The following is a 23,705-nucleotide window of genomic DNA, read 5'->3' as shown; positions in this document are numbered from 1 at the left end:
TACTCCGGCTTCCTCCCACTTCCAAAGACATGTACCTGGGGATAGGTTGATTACCAACACTAAATTGGCCCAAGTGTGTGAATGTGAGTGTGAATGTTGTCTGTCTATATGCGTTGGCCCTGCGATGAGGTGGCGACTTGCCCAGGGTGTACCCTGCCTTCCACCCCATTGTAGCTGAGAAAGGCACCAGCGCCCCCCGCGACCCCAAAGGGGAATAAGCGGTAGAAGATGGATGGATGGATGGATATTGTTATACCCCTTGCCACTGCAACACGGGGATCTTCTACGAAGACGTTCTCCACGTTGGAATTAATCACCTAAATTTGTAACATTTCAATCGCTATATTGATTATGTGAACAACACTGCACAGAAAAGGAAAGGAAGTCCGGAACGTGTCGACTCTGTCTCTGGCGGCATTCAGTATTTGGCCTGTACGGTATGATTTAAATTTTATATTGTTGAAATAGCAGTGGGATAAAAATATGTTCATAATGACATATGAACATTTATGGTCATGATTTATCTTTGAAAGATAAATAGAACTTGTGAAATTGTAATTCCTTGATTTTATTGAAGTTAGTATGGGTGCAACCATTTGTCCACATCGTTGACATAGACAACACACTTTTTTGCTGACAAATTAATTTGGCGACAAAAGTCGTGTTGTCATCACTCATGTTTTTCCAGACGAACGCCAATCAGCGCGGCCACTCGAACAACATTGCGGGTAAAAATATGTATAGTGTGGATACATTTCCTGTTATTCTTGTTAAATACAGTACAAAACCTTACCCATTAAGCAAAGCAGATATTGTTTTTATGACACTATATCTGTGATACGGTAGCATTTAAAGTGGGAAATGTCGGACATCTAGAGCAGTGGTTCTCAAATGGGGGTACGCATACCCCTGGGGGTAATTGAAGGTATGCCAAGGGGTACCTGAGATTTTTTTTAAATATTCTAAAAATAGCAACAATTCAAAAATCCTTTATGAATATATTTATTGAATAATATTTCAACAAAATATGAATGTAAGTTCATAAACTGTGAAAAAGAACTTCAACAATACAATATTCAGTGTTGACAGCTAGATATTTTGTGGACATGTTCCATAAATAATGATGTTAAAGATTTATTTTTTTGTGAAAAAATGTTTAGAATTAAGTTTATGAATCCAGATGGATCTCTATTACAATCCCCAAAGAGGGCACTTTAAGTTGATGATTACTTCTATGTGTAGAAATCATTATTTATAATTGAATCATTTGTTTATTTTTCAACAAGCTTTTAGTTATTTTTATATCTTTTTTCCCAAATAGTTCAAAAAATGAAATGAGCAATATTTTGCACTGTTATACAATTTAATATATCAGAAACTGATGACATAATGCTGTATTTAACTTCATCTCTTTTTTTCCAACCAAAAATGCTTTGCTCTGATTAGGGGGTACTTGAATTAAAAAAAATGTTCACAGGGGGTACATCACTGAAAAAATGTTGAGAACCACTGATTTAGAGGAGGTAGTACAAAATTGGTTTCCTCGTTTTCGGTTCGGACAAAATGTATTTCTGTTGCATGCCTATTTGTCATCAATCAATTCCGTGATTCTATCTGCGATTCTGTTGACACAAAAATCAAAAGTCCCAGATCGAACATTATGGCGCATTTTTCGGAACACTAGCCATCACTATATGCTAAAAATAAAGTAAACTTGATGCTGTCTTGATAGGAAATAACTATCTTTTCAATCTGGCATTACTGCCACAAATAGTAATGTGTTACTGAGGAAGATATGACATGTTAAGATTGCCAACACCGTATAACTAACCTGACACTAAGAATAGAAGGTCTGGCAAATACATTGGGTTTTACTGTAACCGCAAAATAAAGTTACAATTGACAGTAAATTAATCAAAAGTCACAAAATACACGCTAACAACTCCAAAACAACAACTGGACAGTTTAAAGCCCCTACCTATTTTATTTTTTTTACTCATTTTTTAATCTTACTTCGACGTTGATACCTTCTTGATTGTATTTATTTGCATTTTATGTTTTTTTTACAAAAAATATTTATGTTGTAACTTCAGTTGCAGGATTAGCAACAGCAGACTGCTTTAAGTACCGCATTTTATTTAGAAAGGATTATGTTGTCTATTTTAAATATATCAGCTGGTATAGGCTCCAGCAACCCCATGACCCTGAGAGAGACAAGCAGTAGAAAATGGATGATTGGACGGATAGACGGGGATGGGGCCGGAGCCTATCCCAGCTGCATTCGAGCAGAAGGCAAGATACACCCTGGACAAGTCGCCACCTCATTGCAGGGCCAACACAGATAGACAGATAAGCATTCACAATCACATTCTCACACTGGAAAACTACAGATTTTAGAAGCGTAATTATAAGTTCATCAAAGACTGTATTTTGAGTTTTTTAGGGCCAAGCTCCCCTGAGGGCTAAACTTCCTGCTCTCATGATATCGAAGTTTGTGTCTGATAAACAGCCTGAGCCATTTTGCGAAAACTTCAGCTGATCCCTGTGTGCATGTAGAGCGAGTGGGCGGATTCCATAAGAACACTTGCATAGCATCCATGAGAAGCAGTGAACATAACTCAATGATCTCCCATAATGTAAGTGCCAGGACAAGGTTTTCCACTGCAGCTTATGAGACCAAACCAGTACATATCTACTATCTGATCTGCTTTGTGCTCTTTTTCATTATTATTCATTTAATCAACTCTCAGACAAATAATTCTACCTCATTGTACTTGTGCTTACTTTGCACTTTTGTAAACTTGCTTGTCCTGTTTATCAAGAAGATACAACTCTTCAAGACATACTTTATGCATTAAAGAAGGAGCAAGGCAGGGAAAAAATTACTTTTTGCCAATGCTGGTCCAAGTGACTTGTTTGCAGAGACAGCATTCCTTTTATATATTAACCTTCCTTCTAATACAAACCACTCTTCGATACAAATGATAGAGGACAGAGAGTCTGGCAGGATGGCTATTGTACAATATGCATATCTTGGAAATAGTCTATTTAATTAAATGATAATTGGAATCAAGCAGTCATTGCTTTTCCTATCAGCCCATCTCAATTGAGGCTTCTCCAATTCAAGACGTACCACTCCAGCTGCATGCAGGCAAATGTGGCTTCCTGATCACACACCACATGCTTTGGCTGGAAGAAAGTATGTAAAAAAATCTACTAAAAAAAAACAAAGAAAAACATATTTGGGAAAATGAAGTTATGCAGTATAACAAGTGTATCAATATTTAGTAGCATCATTGTTGAGAATGGAACTACTGTTCTTATCTGTATTTGCTTTTGCTCAAGGGCAAAGCCTTAAGTCGATTTGCAATTTGATTAATTATTTTATTTGTGTCTTTCGAGCTTGTAGATAAAGCACTTTTATACATTGGCAAATTTACTGCTCAGTTCCTTAGTGTGCTGTTTATATTATAATACAAGACACAGGCACACATACGAGACATTCTTACAGAGAATTTCAATCCTCTTTAGAGGATTAAGACAACCAGATTCATGTTTCCAATCAAGCAGCTTTCTAGGCATCTTATACCACTGCTGTGCAACTGAACACGGGTCCTCCCCAAGCACCCCCTCAGCTATAAATAGTAGGAAATGACCGGAACTGCCTGGATAATGATTCAAACAGCATACAGAAAACAAATAGAAGTTAGCTATTTTAGTTAGTACAAGGATGTGCTAATAACATAGGAGAATAATTTTAAACAACTCTTAAAACCAAGACACGCTGAAAATGGAGCAATACAAATGCTATTTTAAGTAACTATGTTGAACACCGGGCAGACAGAAGCGTGCTTGCTACACAGTGACTACACCCATTATTACTTTATAATTGACCTCAAATGCCAAACTATATTTGAGTCTTCACTAAAGTCTGACAACCCATGATAATACATAGATGAAGATTAATTTCTTTTCGACTGTGCTTCACCACAAGCAGACTTCAAACTATTCCCTCCCCTGGTACGGTTAACCATGAAAAGAAAATACGCTTAATTTAGCTTCAAATAACATGTACACTGTAATGCCTGGCACATATGTACGGTGTATTTCTCCTTATGACAGCATCAGAAAGTAAAAGCTCTGTTTTGTTGCCCAGTGGGGTTCATTTCATGGTGAGTCTCCTCCATAAACACAAGACTGCAGACACAACTTAAACTTACCATTTTTGTCATTAAAATAGGTCAAATTGTTATACTTTATTTACTAATTATTATTCATTTTTAGTTTTTCATTGCCTTTTACTTGTGTGGCTGTATATAAAAATGGCGCCGCTTAAGTGGCAGCTGGTTGCAGCATCTCTGTACTCTTTAATATCATCTTTTGTGTTCTTGTGTTTCCCTGTTGTTTTCATGTGTTCTTCCTTTTGGTTCAAAACCCTTTTGGCACTGCGCAATAAGGAGTGGCACTTTTGTGACTTTTGCTTACTTTGATACTTTTTGTGGACATTTTTAATCTGCAGTGCAACCACATAATTTTTTATTGTTAGATAAGTAAAAGTATCCTATCCTAATTAAAAGGAAACTGCAGTTTTTTGCCTGTCATTCACAATCCTTAAGTAAGACACATATGCTTTTCTTTTTTCAAGCCGTTTGACAAATAAATGCGAGCAAAAGTCTGCTCACAATGGAACCTATGGGAGTCCCTCTATTCTGCCTATAAAGCGCTCCAAAAACTTCCAAACACTTCCATCAACATTTTATACACACACTGTAAGTATGTATATATGTAAGGTAGTAACAGGGACATTTATAACATGTATATGTGCGCAGTAATTACACAAATGCATCACAACATTCACTTTTTCTTTTGACAACATCACTGATTATTACTCACTACAGACTTCACGAGAGTCAACAAACAATAAAACATCACTTACTGTACAATATTTGCCGTCACTGGGAAGTTGATATCTTCCTTTTCATATGAAGAATGACTCATAATTTTCACGAAGAAATAAGGGGGGTGGAACCAAGCATCTTTGTGTCTTTTTCAACCGGGACTAAATTGAATGCCGAAGTTGACCAACTTGTTGGAGTATGTCCTCATCCTTGTACTATGGAGGTGAGATGCATCATCTATGATCTAGAACAGTTGTTATCAAACTTTTTTTCACTAAGTACTACCTCAGAAAAAACTTGGCTCTCCATGTACCACCAGAATGACCAACATTAAAATACATTAAGCTTAGTGTATTCAGTAAAAACAAGGCGGAGGTTTTATTTAGCAAGTATATTTAATATTTTTTGTCATTACAACATTATACAGTTTGGACAGTAGCACTGTGTTTGAAAATAGGAAAATAAAACACTGTACGTTACATCAAGTGATTCTTTGGCATACCACTAGATGTAGCCCGTGTACCACCACAGTTCCCTAATCTTGAATAAACTTTCATGAGCTCCATGTTGAGAAAGCAGCTTACGAACTGATGTCAATATAGCAGCAAAAGCTAGTTACCTATCTGTGATCACGGTCCCGCTAAAAACAAGTTGTCTGTGTTAGCGCTTATAATAATATCGCGAATACTTGGTCAGTACTCAGGTCACAAAATGTAAATGGAGTATTGTTGGGGGGTTTTGGATGGTTAATGGGCAAAATAGAGGACCTCCCATTGACACCATTGTAAGCGGTCTTTTATTTATGAGTTAACATTCATTAAAAAAAATACATGTCTTCTTGTCTCTCATATTGATTGGAAATGATAGGCAGAATCCCGAAAAAAAGTGCAGTTCCCCTTTAACATTCTTCTGTACAGACTGTATATGAGGCAGATTATTGTACATTTCCTTCTGTAGTCCACAATACCAATGTGGATGGCACTGGAACCAAAGTAGGTGAAGTGTCTTCCCCAAGGATTTGTACCAAGAAGCCTCAAGTTTCTGGATAACTTCTCTACCATCTGACCCACTCTGCTGCATGTCTAATTCAGCAAACAAACAAGTGTTTCATCCACCACCTAGTAACACTGATCTAGTAACGTCAAGTCGGCCATTAAACATCAAAACAGCAAACATTTACTGACAAAGCACAAACACAGCCATGGTGGCTGCTTCACTAATGAGGAACAAATGGCTGGACAATCATGTAAACACCAGAAGGGAAATATATTACAGCTGTAAAGCAAATGGTAAGTAGTAGTTTGTGTACAAAGTCAAAGGCTACATTTACATTTGTAGTCCGGACCAAAAAAAACATAAAAAGATACTTGGTGGTTGCTCAATTAGACGGCGTAGTGACATGTATGTTGACCATCTCATACAATCAAACCATCATGTATTCTAGGTCACATACACTCACAGGATTTCCTTTTTTATGGCAGAAATGCTTACCAGCTGTGATGCAACATAGACTATATATAAATCCCAGAGATGTAATGCTAGGGGAAGTCATTTATACAACTTAATCAAACTGTAATATGCATCTTAAACACTTTTCACCCATCAATCTGTTGTTTCGGTCACGTTTGGTGAGATCATATCCGGTGTTTTGGACCGTCTGCGTTCACACTTGGTTCATTCAGGACTAGAGAATTCTGACAGGTGGATGCCACCCACGTTTCAGGTGGTCTCGGTCTCCTTGTTTAGTTTGGTCATATTAGTCCTGGACTGTGTTCACACTTGGCCAAACCAACCGGACGAGCGGACCAAACGGACTCTAGCCTGGTTTAACCGGACCGAAAATTAAAGAGTGTGAACGCATCCTAACTAAGGGTCATTATTAAGAGTCGCAGGAGGTAGGACAAAGAGATATCAAAACTTTAGGCCATAGTTTTAAGTTGAGGTTCTGTCTACTGAATAAATTGACTAGAAGGCCTAATAACTGGACAGTGATATTTCTAATACATGGGCATAGACCAGGGATGTCAAACATGCGGCTCGCGGGCCGGATCAGGCAAATAGTTTATACTGGGGCGAGGAAGAATACCAAGCAAGAAGTACACAGTAAAGCGGGGCTGTGACTCTTCCTCCTCAACAAAACGTAAAACAAAGAGAAGTAAAATAAACAATTCGTAACCCCACTTAAAATGATGCATGAGACACTCCACATTGATATAGTAATGCGCAAATTATAGTCTTCTGTGCAAATTTAAAGAAAGTGAACAGTGTGATTTATTGCAATACTGTCAGTCTTTTAAGTTTCGATGTTTGGTGTGTTGAAATTGTTTGCTCATTGTACAGCTTTTATCGATACACAGTGATGCCTGGAAGGCAAACAGTAACTCAACCCTCTTAAATAGTTTCTACCTCAGTTTGTATGGTTTGCTGACTTCGCACAGATTTAATATATGGACATGAAAAAAGTTTTTATTTAAGCTTTATTTTATTTTTGTTGAATCCTAGATGGTCTGTGACTTATAGTTGAATTGCTTTGTAGATACACTGAGATTACGTCTAAGTTCATTGTAGGGCTGGGCGATATATCGCAGTTTTGTCTCTGTGATATAGCAAATGACTATATCGTGATATTCGAGTATACGTTCTCACGCGGTGGCTTTTAGCTGCGGGCATTACACAAAAAGCTCTTCTCGCTCTTTCCTGTGTCTCCTTCTCACAGACAAGCGCACCTTTTTACATACGTAACATACTGTCACGTCATATGTCACATACGTATACGCCCTCGCAGAGCAGAGAGGTAGCAGCATGGGGAACGTAAGCTGTGATGCTAGCAGAGCCATGGGAGTGGTAATACGAGAGAAAGAAGGTGCAAATGAAGGAATAATTAATTCCCAAGAAAAACAGCAGGGGGTCCATCGTCTGGCGGTGGTTTGGCTTCAAGTGGGAATATGTCGAACAGACAACCGTAATTTGTCAAGTGTTGGCCAAAAGCGTTGCCACAAAAAGTAGCATTACTGCTAATATGTAGCATCATTTGAAAAGTCACCTGCTAGAGAAAGAATAGCGCTTAATCCGCATGTCAACATCTCTGTTCGGTGCCACACGATTCACCATCAAAATGCCGAGGCAAACATTTCCAGATCAACACAGTATGAAACAAATAGTCAACAACAGAATTTAATAACATCCGTAGGAACCTACCACATAGCGAAGGACGAACACTATTTGACTTCCTATTATGCAGCTCATTTTTATTTGACTCTTAAAATGTCTCTGACAATCTTGCACTTTTTGTTTTGGAACTGACATGAACGTTTGAGCCATTGCTTAATAACTGTTTAATAAATACAGTTTTGGTCAATTGACTTGTGATTTCCCTCTCTGCATGGAAGTTTAAAATGAGCATATATTAATACAGTATGAAGAAGAATGTTTTAATTTAGACACATAGAATCATCATACTGCTGTGATTATGTGTGTCAAGTGTTAATTCAAGGCCAAGGCAAAATACCGAGATATTTATCATGTATCGCGATACGGCTTAAAAATATCGAGATATTAAGAAAAGGCCATATCGCCCAGGCCTAGTTCATTGTGTTCTTAATGGTGTTTTTTAAACAGCACCAATTTTTATCCTCAGAATTTTCAACTTACTTGAAGTGTTTTGTCAGTAAGATCATTGTGATATGTACATTTCCAGAATGTGCTTGTTCTATTTTGGGTCAAAGTAAAACACAGCAGACAATTCGAAGTTGTTGTAGTTGTATTTTTAAGTTTTTATGCCATGAATTTACCCGTCCGGCCCAAGTGGAGAAATATTTTCCTCCCTGTTAAGCTAAAATGAGTTTGACACCCCAGATAATTTGACAGTGTGCTTTTACAACAACACATGGCGACTATCGATTAGACAGAACGTATAAAACTAAGATGGAGGAGAATCCTCGTCTTGGTTTATATTTTCTTGACAACGGGCTCGTCTACTCCTCAGAGCCCTGCTGGAAAGCATTACTATAAGATATTAATCCAAAATTACTTGTACACTGACTGATATTAGTCGTCAAATTATGATCACGTTATTCAAAACGTCTCATTTTACCGCCATTGTTAGCACGATCGATGATATTCGAGCCAATTAAACATTGCTTCTCAATTACCCGGACGGAAACGAACGGAAAGGCAAAGTTTAGACATTTCGTCATGCCAAAAATCCCAGTCTATAATGTCAAAAGGATGCTGTTATCTTGATATGTATTTAATGCTTCTTCTCACCTGGTCAGTAATGCGGTGGTACTGCTGTTGTTGCTGGAGTGCAGGACGCAGGACGCAGGACGCAGGACGCAGACCGCCACCTTCCGCTGCTACCGACTCTTTAGCGCGAATGTGTCACAGCTGGCCGGCCGCCCGTGCACCACGGGATAGGAGGAGCTCATGATGCAGTGCGCCAGGTGGCTTGTGGGAAATGAAGTCCTGGTCGAAGGTTTCAGTTCTTGCATTTGTGAAATGTCTAATACCCTCAATAAAATACATTCATATCACAAACTGTGACTTAAAGGCCTACTGAAACCCTCTACTACCCACCACGCAGTCTGATAGTTTATATATCAATGATGAAATATTAACATTGCAACACATGCCAATACGGCCTTTTTAGGTTACTAAATTACAATTTTAAATTTCCCGGGAGTTTCGTCTTGGAAACGTTGTGTAATGATGACGTGTACGCGTGACGTCACAGGTTTTTAGGAAGTATGAGCGCTGCGCACACACACACACAGCTAAATGTCGTCTGCTTTGACGGCATAATTATACAGTATTTTGGACATCTGTGTTGCTCAATCTTTTGCAATTTGTTCAATTAATATTGTAGAAAGTCACAGTAGAAAGATGGAGTTGGGAAGCTTTAGCCTTTAGCCACACAAACACACGGTGATTCCTTGTTTAAAATTCCTGGAGGTGAAACTTTCCTATGGATCAGAGCGCGGTCAAGAGAACATGGATCCCTACCAGATATCAACCAGCAGGTTTCGGTGAGAAAATTGTGGTTAAAAAGTCATTTCTTACCGGAAAAAAGCTGAGCTTGTGCCGTCCATAGCTGCCGTCAACTCCCCTGAGACATTGGCGTTAACACGCCCGTGGAGACACCCTTCCGACTATCAGGTAATATTAAACTCACTAAAACACTAGCAACACAATAGAAAGATAAGGGATTTCCCAGAATTAACCTAGTAAATGTGTCTAAAAACATCGGAATCCGTCCGTTTTTTGTTTTTTTTCCCTAGTCCGTCGCCATCAATATCCTCAAACACGAATCTTTCATCCTCACTCAAATTAATGGGGAAATAGTCGTTTTCTCGGTCCGAATAGCACTTTTTGTTGGAAGCTCCCATTAAAAACAATGTGAATATGTGAGGAGTCATCAAGCATGTGACGTCATCGTCTGCGACTTCCGGTAGAGGCAGGGCATTTCTCTTAGCACCGACAGTTGCGAACTTTATCGTGGATGTTCTCTACTAAATCCTTTCAGCAAAAATATGGCAATATCGCGAAATGATCAAGTATGACACATAGAATGGACCTGCTATCCCCGTTTAAATAAAAAAATCTCATTTCAGTAGGCCTTTAAGTGGATAGTTGTAGTACAGTACTGTTATGACACAAGTTATGACACGATGCCCGTGTCATAACTTGCTCGAATGTGCTTAGAGGATTTTCTTTCAAACAATGTATACTCTTGGTTGAAAAAAAATCAAAAGATCCTATTGTTTATTTTATGTTATCAGAAAGAGTGGCAATGGATAGATATTTAGACTTTAACGCTGAGCATTGATTACGGATGTGACGAATCTGCTCCCGCTCTTCGACAACTACATTTACATAGTGTCTAAAGAGCCGCCACATTGGATTGAAAAATTATTAATACAGCAATTAGGCAGTGGTGGGCCGTGCGTTTCCCACTTAGGCCTTCAGTGATCTCCGACTTTAATGATTACCTCTCAAAATACCATAATTGATGTCGCCACATCACATGCACTACCCTCCGTTGAAACACATCAACAGTGTACAAAACAAGTTATTTTCTGGCGCACTTAAAGGCCTACTGAAACCCGCTACTACCCACCATGCAGTCTGATAGTTTATATACCAATGATGAAATATTAACATTGCAACACATGCCAATACGGCCTTTTTAGTTTACTAAAATGTAATTTTAAATTTCCCGGGATTTTTTTCTTGAAAACGTCGCGTAATGATGACGTGTACGCGTGACGTCACAGGCTGTTATGAATATGAGCGCTGCACACACACAGCTAAAAGTCGTCTGCTTTAACGGCATAATTACACAATATTTTGGACATCTGTGTTGCTGAATCTTTTGCAATTTGTTCAAATAATATTGGAGAAGTCAAAGTAGAAAGACGGAGTTGGGAAGCTTTAGCCTTTAGCCACACAAACACACGGTGATTCGTTGTTTAATATTCACGGAGCTGAAACTTAAAATTGTGGTTAAAAAGTCGCCTCTTACCGGATATCAGCTGAGCTTGTGCCGTCCATACAGCTGCCGTCGACTTCCCCGAGACACTGCGCGTCAACACCCGGCCGTGGACGTACACTTCCGACTTTCACTAAAACACTAGCAACACAATAGAAAAATAAGGGATTTCCCAGAATTATCCTAGTAAATGTCTCTAAAAACATATGAATCCGTCTCAATGCAAAGCGATTGCAATCGCGTTTTTTTTTTTGTTTTTGTTTTTTTGTTTTTTTTCTAGTCCATCAACATGTGATGTCATCTTCTGCGACTTCCGGTTGAGGCAGGGCTTTTCTCCAGTTGCGAACTTTATCGTCGATGTTCTCTACTAAATCCTTTCAGCAAAAATATGGCAATATCGCGAAATGATCAAGTATGACACATAGAATGGATCTGCTATCCCCGTTTAAATAAGAAAATCTCATTTCAGTAGGCCTTTAAAGGCCTACTGAAACCCACTACTACCAACCAAGCAGTCTGATAGTTTATATATCAATGATGAAATCTTAACATTGCAACACAAAGCGGTATCCCCGTGTGCTCGGAGAAAATGGTCCGATGAGGTTCATCCCAATTCTTTCGAACGAGACCTCTATGAGTGGTAATGGGCGCAAGGGGGCCTTCGGGATGGCCTTCGGGTTCACCAGCTGGCAGTCCGGACAGGCCGTGCACCACCGGCGCACGTCTGCCCGGAGGCCTGGCCAATAGGATCGGACCATGACCCGATTAAGTGTTTTATCATACCCCTTGTGGCCAGATAGCGGGTTAAGATGGGCCGCCTGGAAAATCATTTCCCGGCGTCCTTTTGGCACCAACAATTGGGTGTGTTCCTCCCTGGTCTGAGTGTCACGGGTCACTCGGTATAACCTATCGCGAATAATTGAAAAATGGGGAAACACCCGCGCTTTCCCCTGGCACACCAGCTGACCGTCGATGAAATCCACCTGGTCCCAGGCCGCACGCAAGGTTTCATCGCGGTACTGCTCGAGGGGAAAATCCTCCGTAGGTTGCCATCGGAGGGCCGGGGGGGCCTCCCGCACATCCCCCCCCGGTTCCCGCTCGGCCGTCCCGAATGAAACTGCGTCGCCACTGAGAGCCACGCGGATGCTCCCCTCTCCTACAGCCCGTGAACGCATCCCCACGCATTGCGTTACTAGCTGGTTGAACCCTGGCCAATTCGTTCCTAAAATTTTGGGGTGCGTGAAGTGCGCGCTGGCGGCAACCTTGACACTATGTTTTTGGCCTTTATATTGAATTTCCACTGGCACAATCGGGTACTCGTGCACATCCCCGTGAATACACCTAATTTTACCCCGTGTTGCGTGTCTCAACACCCCGGATCAAACCAAGTTTTGGTGGATCATGGACTGTTTGCAGCCCGAATCCACCATTGCCCGGTATACACTCCCTTGTACCCTTACCGGGACACAGTATGTCTCCCCTGAATCGGGGTCGGGTGCTGGAGGCCCGACAACCTGTAACACCTGCCCCACCTCCATCATGGAGCACTCCCGGCGTACATGCCCAGGTTGGCCGCACTCCCAGCACACCGGCCCTGGGGTTCGAGGCGCCATCTGCGAGGGAAGCCCTCCATAGCCAGCGCCGGTACCCTGCAATGCACAAGCAGAGGAAATGAGACGACCCCGTGGACCCCCCCTTGTTGTGTGTCTGTGGGTGCGTGAATGGGTGCGGGTGTGTGTGCTTTGGCATTGTTCTTCTGAGTGGGGAACCTGCTCCTTGGTTCTGGGTGGCTCGGCCGTGCGGGTGCGCTGCTCCAGAGACGTTCCTTCCGGCGGTGTGACTTGTCGACGGGGTGCTGATGTAGGCCTTTCGGCCGCTTTTGCCGTCGCCTCCTTCTGGACAGCCAGGTGGTCCTCCGCCAAGTTTACCGCCATCATCACGTCCTGGGGGCGGTGGTACCTCACCCATGCGGCCATCCTGGTTGGGATGGCATCAATAAATTGTTCGAGGACAATCAACTCGAACATTTGACTGTCTTGCCCATTTGGTTGTAGCCACCGGGTGGCCGCGTCCCTCAGTTGCTGCGCCAGCACAAATGGGCGGTTATTTGGGCCCAACCTCAGACCGCGGAACCTCCGCCGGTGGTCTTCTGGACTGCTGCCAACCCGATCCAGTATGGCGCGGCGTAGGTTTGGGTACTGCATCCGGGTGGCCGCTGGGAGACTCAGGGCCGCCCGCTGCGCCGTCCCCCGCCAGGAGTGGGAGCAGTTTCATTCCCCACTCCTCCTCCGGCCACCTGCACGCTGTTGCTGTGGCCTCGAACACATCAAGGTACGCTTGAGGGTCCTCCCCCTCCCCCATGCGTTGCATCGAGGTCGACGCCCCCGTACCTGAGTTTGCTCTGTCCATTAGGGCCTGCAGTAGTTGGGTCTGCTGCTGGCTCGCCGCCGATACCTCAGCCAGCACTCGTCCGAGCGCCTCTAGGGGTGTTGTGGTGGACATTTTCTTGGTCCGTTGTAGTTGGGCGCCACTGTGGAGGTCTTCCTCTTCCCCTCCGGATTCCTAAGGGATCACTGGGACCACAACACTTGATACGTGCGTCTTTCACAGAACAGTTTTTATTTTACATTCACATTCGTTTCCAAAGTCCCTCTTTTTTGCTCTGGGCAATCGGGTTTATTTTATACAACCTTCACTCTCTGCTTTTCAGCCTCTCGGTCTCCTCTGTCCTCACGAAGAAGACCCCCCTCATTGTCTCCGGCCCTGCTAATAAAGGGAACAGGTGATTAGATAACTCGTTCCAGCTGAGATTATCCACTCACCTGTTGGCTGCTTCATGGCCGGCCCTGCACACACCCCGCCTGCAGGGGACGCGCGACCACGCCCCTCCACACTGACCTATAGCAATGGTTCTCAAATTGGGGTACACGTACCCCTGGGGGTACTTGAAGGTATGCCAAGGGGTACTTGTGATTTTTTTTTAAATATTCTAAAAATAGCAACAATTCAAAAATCCTTTATAAATATATTTATTGAATAATACTTCAACAAAATATGAATGTAAGTTCATAAACTGTGAAAATAAATGCAGCAATGCAATATTCAGTGTTGACAGATAGATTTTTTGTGGACATGTTCCATAAAATATTGATGTTAAAGATTTATTTTTTAAGTTCATGAATCCAGATAAATCTCTATTACAATCCCCAAAGAGGGCACTATGTTTAGAAATTGTTATTTATAATTGAATCACTTGTTTATTTTTCAACAAGTTTTTAGTGTTTTTTATATCTTTTTTTCCAAATAGTTCAAGAAAGACCACTACAAATGAGCAATATTTTGCACTGTTATACAATTTAATAAATCAGAAACTGATGACTTAGCGCTGTATTTTACTTCTTTATCTCTTTTTTTCAACCAAAAATACTTTGCTCTGATTAGGGGGTACTTGAATTAAAAACATTTTCACAGGGGGTACATCACTGAAAAAAGGTTGAGAACCACTGACCTATAGTACTCACCCTGAGGATACACATTCCAGGACAGTAGGTGGCGGTATGCACTTATAACGTTGGTTACGACCCGCCATCAAACGAAGAAGAAGAAGCTGTCACATTGACAAGCATGGCGGCGTCCGCCAGTTCCGCAGAGGCTGCGCTCGCCGGTTCTAAAAGTTCTATTTCAGCTGGCCAAAGCGTGGGAAACACCCCGATTCAGTACAGTATGATTCTGGATCATCTTATTGGGGATAAGAGGACGGTGAAGGACATGAACCCCGGCATCATGGGGGGACTTCCGGTGCCTTTTAAAAGTGAAGAGCAGAAGAGGATAGAGAGGGCAATGGAGAGCTGCGCTTTTAAATCTATTTTGGCCTGCGTAGGAGGTAAAAGACTGAATGAATATACATATTAATAATGTCATATGTCCTCCCTGCGGTTAGATGGCGACTTGTCCAGGGTGTATACCGCCTTCCGCCCGATTGTAGCTGAAATAGGCTCCAGCGACCCCAAAGGGGAAAAGCGGTAGAAAATGAATGGATGGATGGAATGTGATATGTCAGTCAGCGTCACATATGTAAGCTCACATATGTTTCACACAGCAGGTGTCCAAAGCAAACTTGCCAACCTTGAGACCTGGCGTGGTCGGGGGTGGGTGGGGCGGGGGGCGTGGTTAAGAAGGGAGTAGTATATTTACAGCTGTTGTGTGCGTAGTTGGGCACTGCACTTGTGCATGATTGATTGATTGATACTTTTATTAGTAGATTGCACAGTTCAGTACATATTCCGTAAAATTGACCACTAAAGGGTAACACCGCAATAAGTTTTTCAACTTGTTTAAGTCGGGGTCCACGTTAATCAATTCATGGTACAAATAAATACTATCGACATTATATAGTCATCACACAGGTAAATCATCACAGTATATACATTGAATTATTTACAATCCGGGGGGTGGGATGAGGAGCTTTGGTCGATATCAGTACTTCGGTCATCAACAATTGCATCAACAGAGAAATGGACAATGAAACAGTGTAGGTCTTACTTAGTAGGATATGTACAGCCAGCAGAGAACATAGTGAGTTCACATAGCATAAGAACAAGTACCGTATTTTTTGGAGTATAAGTCGCACCTGCAGAAAATGCATAATAAAGAAGGAAAAAAACATATATAAGTCGCACTGGAGTATAAGTTACATTTTTTGGGGAAATTTATTTGATAAAATCCAACACCAAGAATAGACATTTGAAAGGCAATTTAAAATAAATAAAGAATAGTGAACAACAAGCTGAATAATTGTATGTTATATGACGAAAAATACGGTATATACATTAGAAATACATTCAATTATTTACATTAGGTTATTTACAATCCGGGGAGATGGGATGTAAATGGAGGAGGATTAAAGGGTTGAAGTTGCCTGGAGGTGTTGTGGTGCATCATGTACAGTACATGGCAGTAATGTCCTGTTTAAGAGTGGCACATGCTGTTTACGACAGACGAACTGCCTTACGGTAGAGTGTTAGACGTAAACGTGACTGTTGTTGTTGTTGTGTGTTGTTACTGCGCTGGGAGGACATTAATGAAACTGCCTAACAATAAACCCACATAAGAAACTAAGAACTCGCCCTCGATCATTTTACAGTTAGAACGTCATTGGGCAGACACTAGGGGTGTAACGGTACGTGTATTTGTATTGAACCGTTTAGGTACGGGGGTTATCGGTTCGGCACGCGGGCGTACCGAACGAGTTTGGAAGCAGAAGTCTTCACAAGCTGCTCTGCTTTCTGCCTCTGTCTCAGCAGCAAACATTGTCGCGCCCACACAACCATTTGATTTGTTACATACAAAGCCAATCAGCAGTGCGTATTCAGAGCGATGTAACAGCCAATCAGCAGTGCGTATTTAGAATGCATGTTGTCAATGCTTTAGCGTCGAGCAGATATGAGTTTAGCAGGTGAGCAGCAGACTCTCCCCAAATAATAATAAACACTTCCAAGTCAACTACTTTCTAAACATCACTATGAGCCCGTTGACCTTCTAGAAACTTAAACTGCAGCTCAGCTCACTCGCAGTCCTGGCTTTAGGTGAAGGCTAGTTAGCTTTCAGCGTAACGTTAGCTCATTTTGCTGTGTGTGTGTGCATGCGTGCGTGCGTGCGTGTGTGTGTGCAAAGCCCTGTCTGTCTGTTATTGCATTGAACTCCATGGTGTTCAGGGATGAATAGTCTCTACTATTGCTGTTGTACTATTTTTTTCTGCTATAGTTACATTAATCGTTAGTAATGTAGCAGCTTAGTTTGAATGGCAGGGTCCATGCTATCATATGTTGACAACAATATAACATTTACATAATACAAGTCCACTACAAGCTTCCCCAATGCTGTAATAAATTAAGCCTGATGAGTTGACTTGAAACTGTTTAATATTGCACTTTTTATATGTAGAAGAAAGGTTTTGTCATTTTATTTAATCAAAGCAACAACTTGAGGCAGTTTAATGTGGATTAACGTGGGCAGAATTCTAATAGTGTTCCCAATGTTAAAAGGATAAAGCCTTTGTTTACAAATTTGGTAAATAAATAACCCAAAAATTTATATTTTGTTGTTTTCTTATTGTACCGAAAATGAACCGAACCGTGACCTCTAAACTAAGGTACGTACCGAACCGAAATTTTTGTGTACCGTTACACCCCTAGCAGACACGCTCTCAGACACGTCACTCGGGTCCTCATGGAGCAAGGGGGGCGTGGCCTCCAGCTCCCCCTGAATTCCGGGAGATTTTCGGGAGAAAATTTGTCCCGGGAGATTTTAGGTAGAGGCACTGAATTTTGGGAGTCTCCCGGAAAATCCGGGAGGGTTGGCAAGGATGGTCCAAAGTGCATCCCATTTTTGGCCGGCCAACTATTTTATTACGCTAAAAAAAACTAAAGCATTGTCTAAAATGTATATTGTTACATATTACCCCAATAACTATTTTCTTTGTCACCTATAAGTATAACTTATAGGTGTAATTTCCCATAAAGTAAAAGGGGTTTGTAAATATTTCTGTTATAGTCCTTTAACCTAATCAGTCTGTATTTATATCTGTTTTTTTTTGTACAGGGTTTGTTCTCGGTGGAGCGTTTGGTGTTTTCACAGCAGGCATCGACACCAACGTTGGTTTTGATCCCAAAGACCCTGCGAGAACGCCGACAGCTCGAGAAGTCCTCAGAGACATGGGCCAACGGGGCATGTCCTACGCTAAGAATTTTGCTATTGTGGGCGCCATGTTCTCCTGTACGGAGTGCATCATCGAATCGGTAATGCCACAACTCTGTATCGTATGCATTTAGATAATATAACCCCATATTTTCCTCTAAAACGGCTTCAAAATGGGCATCTTTCCATTTACACTATCTACTCGAAACCACTGATATTAGTCAAAATCCTCTGTATAGGGCTCGACAGTGTGACTTGTAAGCGCAATGCGTTGCGGTTTTTAATGGCCTTTGAATAGCTTATTTACATGACAAAATGCAGGACTCTGTCCTAAAGTTGTGTTCTTTTCTTTCCCAAGTTCAAAACATGGGACAAACATGCGACACTGTTAACTGCCACAGCGGTTTGCATGATCGCTTCAGGAACAAACAAGATTTGTTTTATTTCCAGCGCAGAATCAAAGCCAAGGAAGTCAGATTGGTGAGTTAGTAGGGACGACGAATAGCCTTGATCGCTGCCGTAAGATGATCAAACTACACTTTTAAAGGCATCACCTGGTATATGATGGTGTGTTTGCAGCATTTTTACATTGGTTAGTTTGAAACAGAAGAATGTTTTATTGTGTTGCACAACATTTAGCAGCATGTTAGAATTAGCTAAATTAAGCTAAGCTAGCTGCGGTTTACAAAGAACGTACAGTATTTCGGGGAAAAAGCAATACCCCCATTCATAGATCAGTAATTGAGAAGACTTAAAATATTTCCTGCATTGATACACAGTGTATTTCAGACTTGAAATATGTTTAGTTTGAAACACATTTCTCCAGGAGACACCACATAGTGACAAGTCCTGTTGACTTAGCTCTGAAAGGACAATACTCTTCTCTTTCTGATGTAAAATTTAGAGGTCTTGCAAACACCCAAAGTTGGTTTGTCCGTGAGCCTTTACCAACTTGACATTCCGAAACATTTGTCCTGTATAAAAACTGACCTGGTTGACGACCGACATACCAGTAAGGCAGCTTGCTCAAATCTCGTCTATTTTACGTGCTCATATAGATACATTCCAACAACTTAACTATACTTTAAGGTGGGGAGCGTTTGGAACAAGGTCCACTTTGTTACGATATAGTCAATTGATTTTTTTTTCTTTCGTACGATTTATTTTAATCCAATTTGTTGCTCTTTCTCACAATACCACTCTAGTTCAACCAATCAGTGTTTACTTGTATAGCCCTAAATCACGAATGTCTCAAAGGGCTGCACAAGCCACAACAACATCCTCTGCTCAGATCCCACATCAGGGCAAGAAAAAAACTCAACCCAATGGGATAACAATGAGAAACCTTGGAGGGGACTGTAGATGTGGGGACATAACCCCCCCCCCCCGGGCGACCAGTGCAATGGACGTGGAGTGGAACTAGCATAATCTGAGAGTGTAGTCCATAATAGTGAGACTCCGACCCCCCCGCCACCCCAGAAGGGACAAGTGGTAGAAAATGGATGGATGGATGGAAAGTCCATGGTGGGGCCAGTAGGAGACCATCCCGAGCGGAGACAGGTCAGCAGCGCAGAGACATCCCCAACTGATGCACAGATGAATGGTCCACCCTGGGTCCTGAGTTTGGACAGCTAGCACGTCATCTGTGGTCACCGAATCTGTGACCCCGCCGTCCACGAAGGAGAGGGGGGCTGAGCAGAAATGGAACAGCAGATCAACTGGTCTAAAAGGAGGGTCTATTTAAAGGCTAGTGTATACAAATGAATTTAAAGATGGGACTTAAATGCTTCTACTGAGGTAGCATCTCGAACTGTTACCGGGAAGGCATTCCAGAATACTGGAGCCCGAATAAAAAATGCTCTTTAGCTCTTTTGTACCAACTGTAATCGTTTAGTGCTAGACATGGGGAGACCCGAAAATAATACGTTACAGTAATCGAGACAAGACGTAACGAACGCATGAATAATGATCAGGCCGTTTTAGTAACACTCTTAATGTGTGACTCAAACGAAAGAGTTGGGTCGAAGATAGTACCCAGATTCTTTAGAGTTGCTTTGTGTAATTGTTTTGTTGTCAAATGTTAAGGTGGTTTTATTAAATATTTACCGGTGTCTAGCAGGATTGATAATCAGCATTTCCGTTTTCTTAGCGTTAAGTTGCAAAAAGTTAGCGGATATCCATTGTTTAATTTCATTAAGACACGCCTCCAGCTGACTACAATCCGGGGTGTTGGTCAGCTTTAGGGGCATGTAGAGTTGGGTGTCATCAGCATAACAGTGAAAAATATCACCGTATTTGCGTGTGATGTCACCTAGCGGCAGCATGTAGATGCTGAAGAGTGCAGGGCCAAGGACCGAACCCTGGGGAACTCCACACGTTACCTTAACATAGTCCGAGGTCACATTGTTATGGGAGACACTGCATCCTGTCAGTAAGATAGGAGTTAAACCAAGACAAGGCTAAGTCTGACATACCAAAACGTGTTTTGATACGCTCTAATGAAATATTATGATCGACGGTATCGAAAGCAGTGCTAAGATCAAGAAGCAGCAACATAGATGATGCATAAGAATCCATCGTTTGCAATAGATCATTAGTCATTTTTGCGATGGCTGTCTCAGTAGAGTGATTTGCCCTGAAACCGGATTGAAGGGGTTCACAGTAATTGTTAGATGCTAAGTGTTTGATTTATCTGCTATAAAACAATTTTTTTCGAGGATTTTCGAAATAACGGGATGGTGGGACACCGGCCGGTAGTTTACCATGAGGTCAGAATCGAGGTTAGGTCTTTTGAGCAGAGGATGAATAACCACTTATTTGAATGCTAGGGGAACAGTGCCAGAGGAAAGTGATAAGTTTATAATATTTGGCACTGATGGTCCTAATATTACAAACAGTTCCTTGCTAAGTTTCCCAGGAAGTGGGTCAAGTAAACATGTTTTTTATTTTTTATTTTTTATCCCATTTACACGCCATAGTAGTTCCTTTTAATGTTATTTCAGCTTTGTAAACAAAAACATTGTCCAGCAACAATGGCTACTCAGACCCCAGAATGCCTTGCCAAATTACATGACCTTTCAAGGTCTTCTGGCCAGGTATGATCAACCACACATGGAAATTGTTGCCAGTAGTTTGTGTCACTCATTCAGAGCACTTAGAGTATTGTTGGGGGGTAAAACGTCATAGTCATTACTGTTCTCCATCCAATTTTTTGGCTCATAATGCTGATACACATCTGAAAAAAAAAATTATATTTTCTTACTTGATGCTATCTACTATTGCGCTGTTAGCATTTCAATTTGCCTATGGCTTTTGAGCGTTCACACGCACTTTCTACCAAAATTGTATTTTATAATTATTATAAGTCAGCGGTGTCAAACGTACGGCCCTCGGGCTAGATTAGGCCTGCAAAACTGATTTTATCCAACCCACGGGATGAGTTTGCTAAGTATTGAAATTAGCCGAAATTTTTGAATGAAAGAAACTGCTTTTCCAAATGTGTCCACTAGATATCGCAATAGCAGTTAATTTTATCTTTGTAGTTTATGCTACATATGTAAAAAAATAAAAATAAACCACGTGATGTTAGTATTTCAGTCGAGGAAAAGGAGCAAACTACATCAATAACATCCTGTAATTTGATTTTTATATACTTTTTTATTTTGATATATTGAAAATCAACACCGAGTTGACTGAATATTATCAGATAATTTATTCAGTATTAATAATGACAAATAAAGATAGATTACTATTAACCACAACATGAAAGTGTAACAAGAAAAAAAACATTGGGATTTGTACTTATATTCTTGTACATTTACAACATTATACATGTGTTAAAAACATGATTGTTATTTTATTAAACACCTTTTAACATGTTAACAAAACATGTCTTTCATAAATAAATGCAACTGTGAGAGGCACCAGCACACCCTGCAACCCTGAGAGGGACAAGCGGTAGGAAATGGATGGCTAGAAGGATATATTTTCAGAATGTGTTTGTTCTATTTTTAAACAAAGAAAACAATCTTTTAAGTTATCATGCCGTGATTTTACCACTTGGGAGTTGATGTTTCTCCATGTGGCCCCTGGTCTAAAATGAGCTTGACACCCCTGCCATAAGTAGTTGTAGTGAATTCAAGCAGTCCAGTGATTTGACAGTGAGCTCTGAGAATGGGCTTTACTGCCATCTAGTGTTTAAGTATGTGTGCTTAAAAACAATTGAAATAATAAGAGGTGCATTTTGCGTGAAGAAGTGGATGTAAAATGCCAGAGCACCTATTATGACATTTCATCGTAAAGTTATTCCTGCCGCATAGCTTAAAGGCTTGTTTCGAAGCAGAAGGTTAAGGGTTCAAACATGGTGACGCTGTAGTCTTACTGCTTTGAATGGGAGTCTACTCGCCTCACTTTACATGTTTGTCCTCCCTCATCTTCTCTTTTTCCATCCCTCTTTTAACACCCTTCTTTAGGTTTGTCTTGCATCTAGAATCATAACAGTCCTTAGACAGTGTTTTGTCCTATTGTAAATAGGTGCAATTAAGAAATTGCATTACATTCCGCTTTGAACGATGGCGTCTCCCGGTGATCAACTGTCGGCAAGATGTTGAAAATTTTAGGAGTATTGAAATACAGGTTTACAGTTCTCTAAATAATTATGCATTATAAAACCAGCTATGATTTAAGATGTTTTTTTGCCCTGCTTGGTTGAATGTACAAACACGTCTAGTTTCTCTTTATATTTGCAGCACAGAGGAAAGTCTGACTGGAAGAATGCAGTGTACAGTGGCTGTATAACTGGAGGAGCAATTGGCTTTCGTGGTATGTAACTATGATTCATATTGCTTGTATAACTATATTATTGTCTTATGTCCACACTTGTTTTTTTGTAGCTGGTCTTAAGGCTGGTGTCCTAGGATGTGGAGGATTTGCTGCTTTTTCTGCTGCCATTGAATATTACCTGCGATGAACCATGAAAGACTGTGTAGTACCAGTTTGTCTCTTTGGACGTCTGGAAGTTCAACTATGACAAATGCGATGAAAGAAGTCCAACTTTTTGGCCTGAAAGTGGAGAACTGCTGTAGAAGCAGATGAGATGATTTGCAACATTTCCAAAGTTGGACAATAGTGTTAAAGGGGGACTAAAGCCTTGTTTTTTTTATGTTTAGCAGAGTTATCCTGTGGCAATAGTAAAAAGGGTCTGGAAAAACACTTTACACCCCTCATACTTCTTTTCATTGAGCTTTGTCATTTAAAAGTAACCATTTTATTTTGTTTCTGTGTGCAAAACATTCTCAATCAGTGTAAATAAGAGATTGCTAGTGTCCTTTTTAAATTGTCCTGTATTATGAAACTTGTATTAAACATTACATTCATGTGTTGTTAAATTGAATGCTTGCTTTTTTTTTCTCCGATTAATTTGACATTGTCCTCCATCTATTCCAACATTACTATGGCAGGTAGCTTTATTTAATATGTAGAAAATTTGACCCAGTACCAAAATCTTAAGTAATACTTTACGTTTTGGCATACATGTTTAAGTAACCAATGATTATGCTGTCCAATCAGCATCTTAATATGCCGTACCTGTGGATGACCGTTAAATTGATCTGCCAACTGGATCT

General features: G+C 40.9%; 2 protein-coding genes across 6 annotated transcripts in view; one reads left to right on the top strand and one right to left on the bottom strand.

Moving 5' to 3' along the window:
• The window catches only part of specc1 (sperm antigen with calponin homology and coiled-coil domains 1), a 189,866-nt gene extending 180,549 nt beyond the window's left edge, over positions 1-9,317 (bottom strand). For 3 of the 4 annotated variants that reach the window (XM_061897943.1, XM_061897942.1, XM_061897941.1), the window contains exon 1: positions 9,165-9,316. The gene's annotated coding sequence lies outside the window, so the exon portion shown is untranslated. Of the gene's footprint in view, positions 1-9,164 lie in introns of all 4 variants that reach the window. The other variant, XM_061897939.1, reaches the window with a different exon arrangement.
• A 5,647-nt stretch (positions 9,318-14,964) lies between these two features.
• Positions 14,965-23,473, top strand: timm22 (translocase of inner mitochondrial membrane 22 homolog (yeast)). 2 transcript variants are annotated; one of them, XM_061897937.1, is made up of 5 exons: positions 14,965-15,268; positions 17,986-18,182; positions 18,440-18,561; positions 22,830-22,902; positions 22,974-23,040. In XM_061897937.1, exons 1-4 carry the CDS (start codon positions 15,010-15,012, stop codon positions 22,876-22,878), a joined length of 627 nt encoding a protein of 208 aa, XP_061753921.1. In that variant the 5' UTR covers positions 14,965-15,009; the 3' UTR covers positions 22,879-22,902; positions 22,974-23,040. The 2 variants fall into 2 exon arrangements, with proteins under 2 accessions (XP_061753921.1, XP_061753922.1); XM_061897938.1 differs by lacking the exon at positions 18,440-18,561 and having other exon boundaries at positions 14,971-15,268; positions 22,974-23,473.
• The last annotated feature ends 232 nt before the right edge of the window (positions 23,474-23,705 follow it).

Source organism: Nerophis ophidion, linkage group LG04, assembly GCF_033978795.1.
Source record: "Nerophis ophidion isolate RoL-2023_Sa linkage group LG04, RoL_Noph_v1.0, whole genome shotgun sequence".
NCBI lineage: Eukaryota > Metazoa > Chordata > Actinopteri > Syngnathiformes > Syngnathidae > Nerophis > Nerophis ophidion.
The sequence above is the reverse complement of the archived record's forward strand: the minus strand, read 5'-3'. Positions and strand labels throughout refer to the sequence as shown.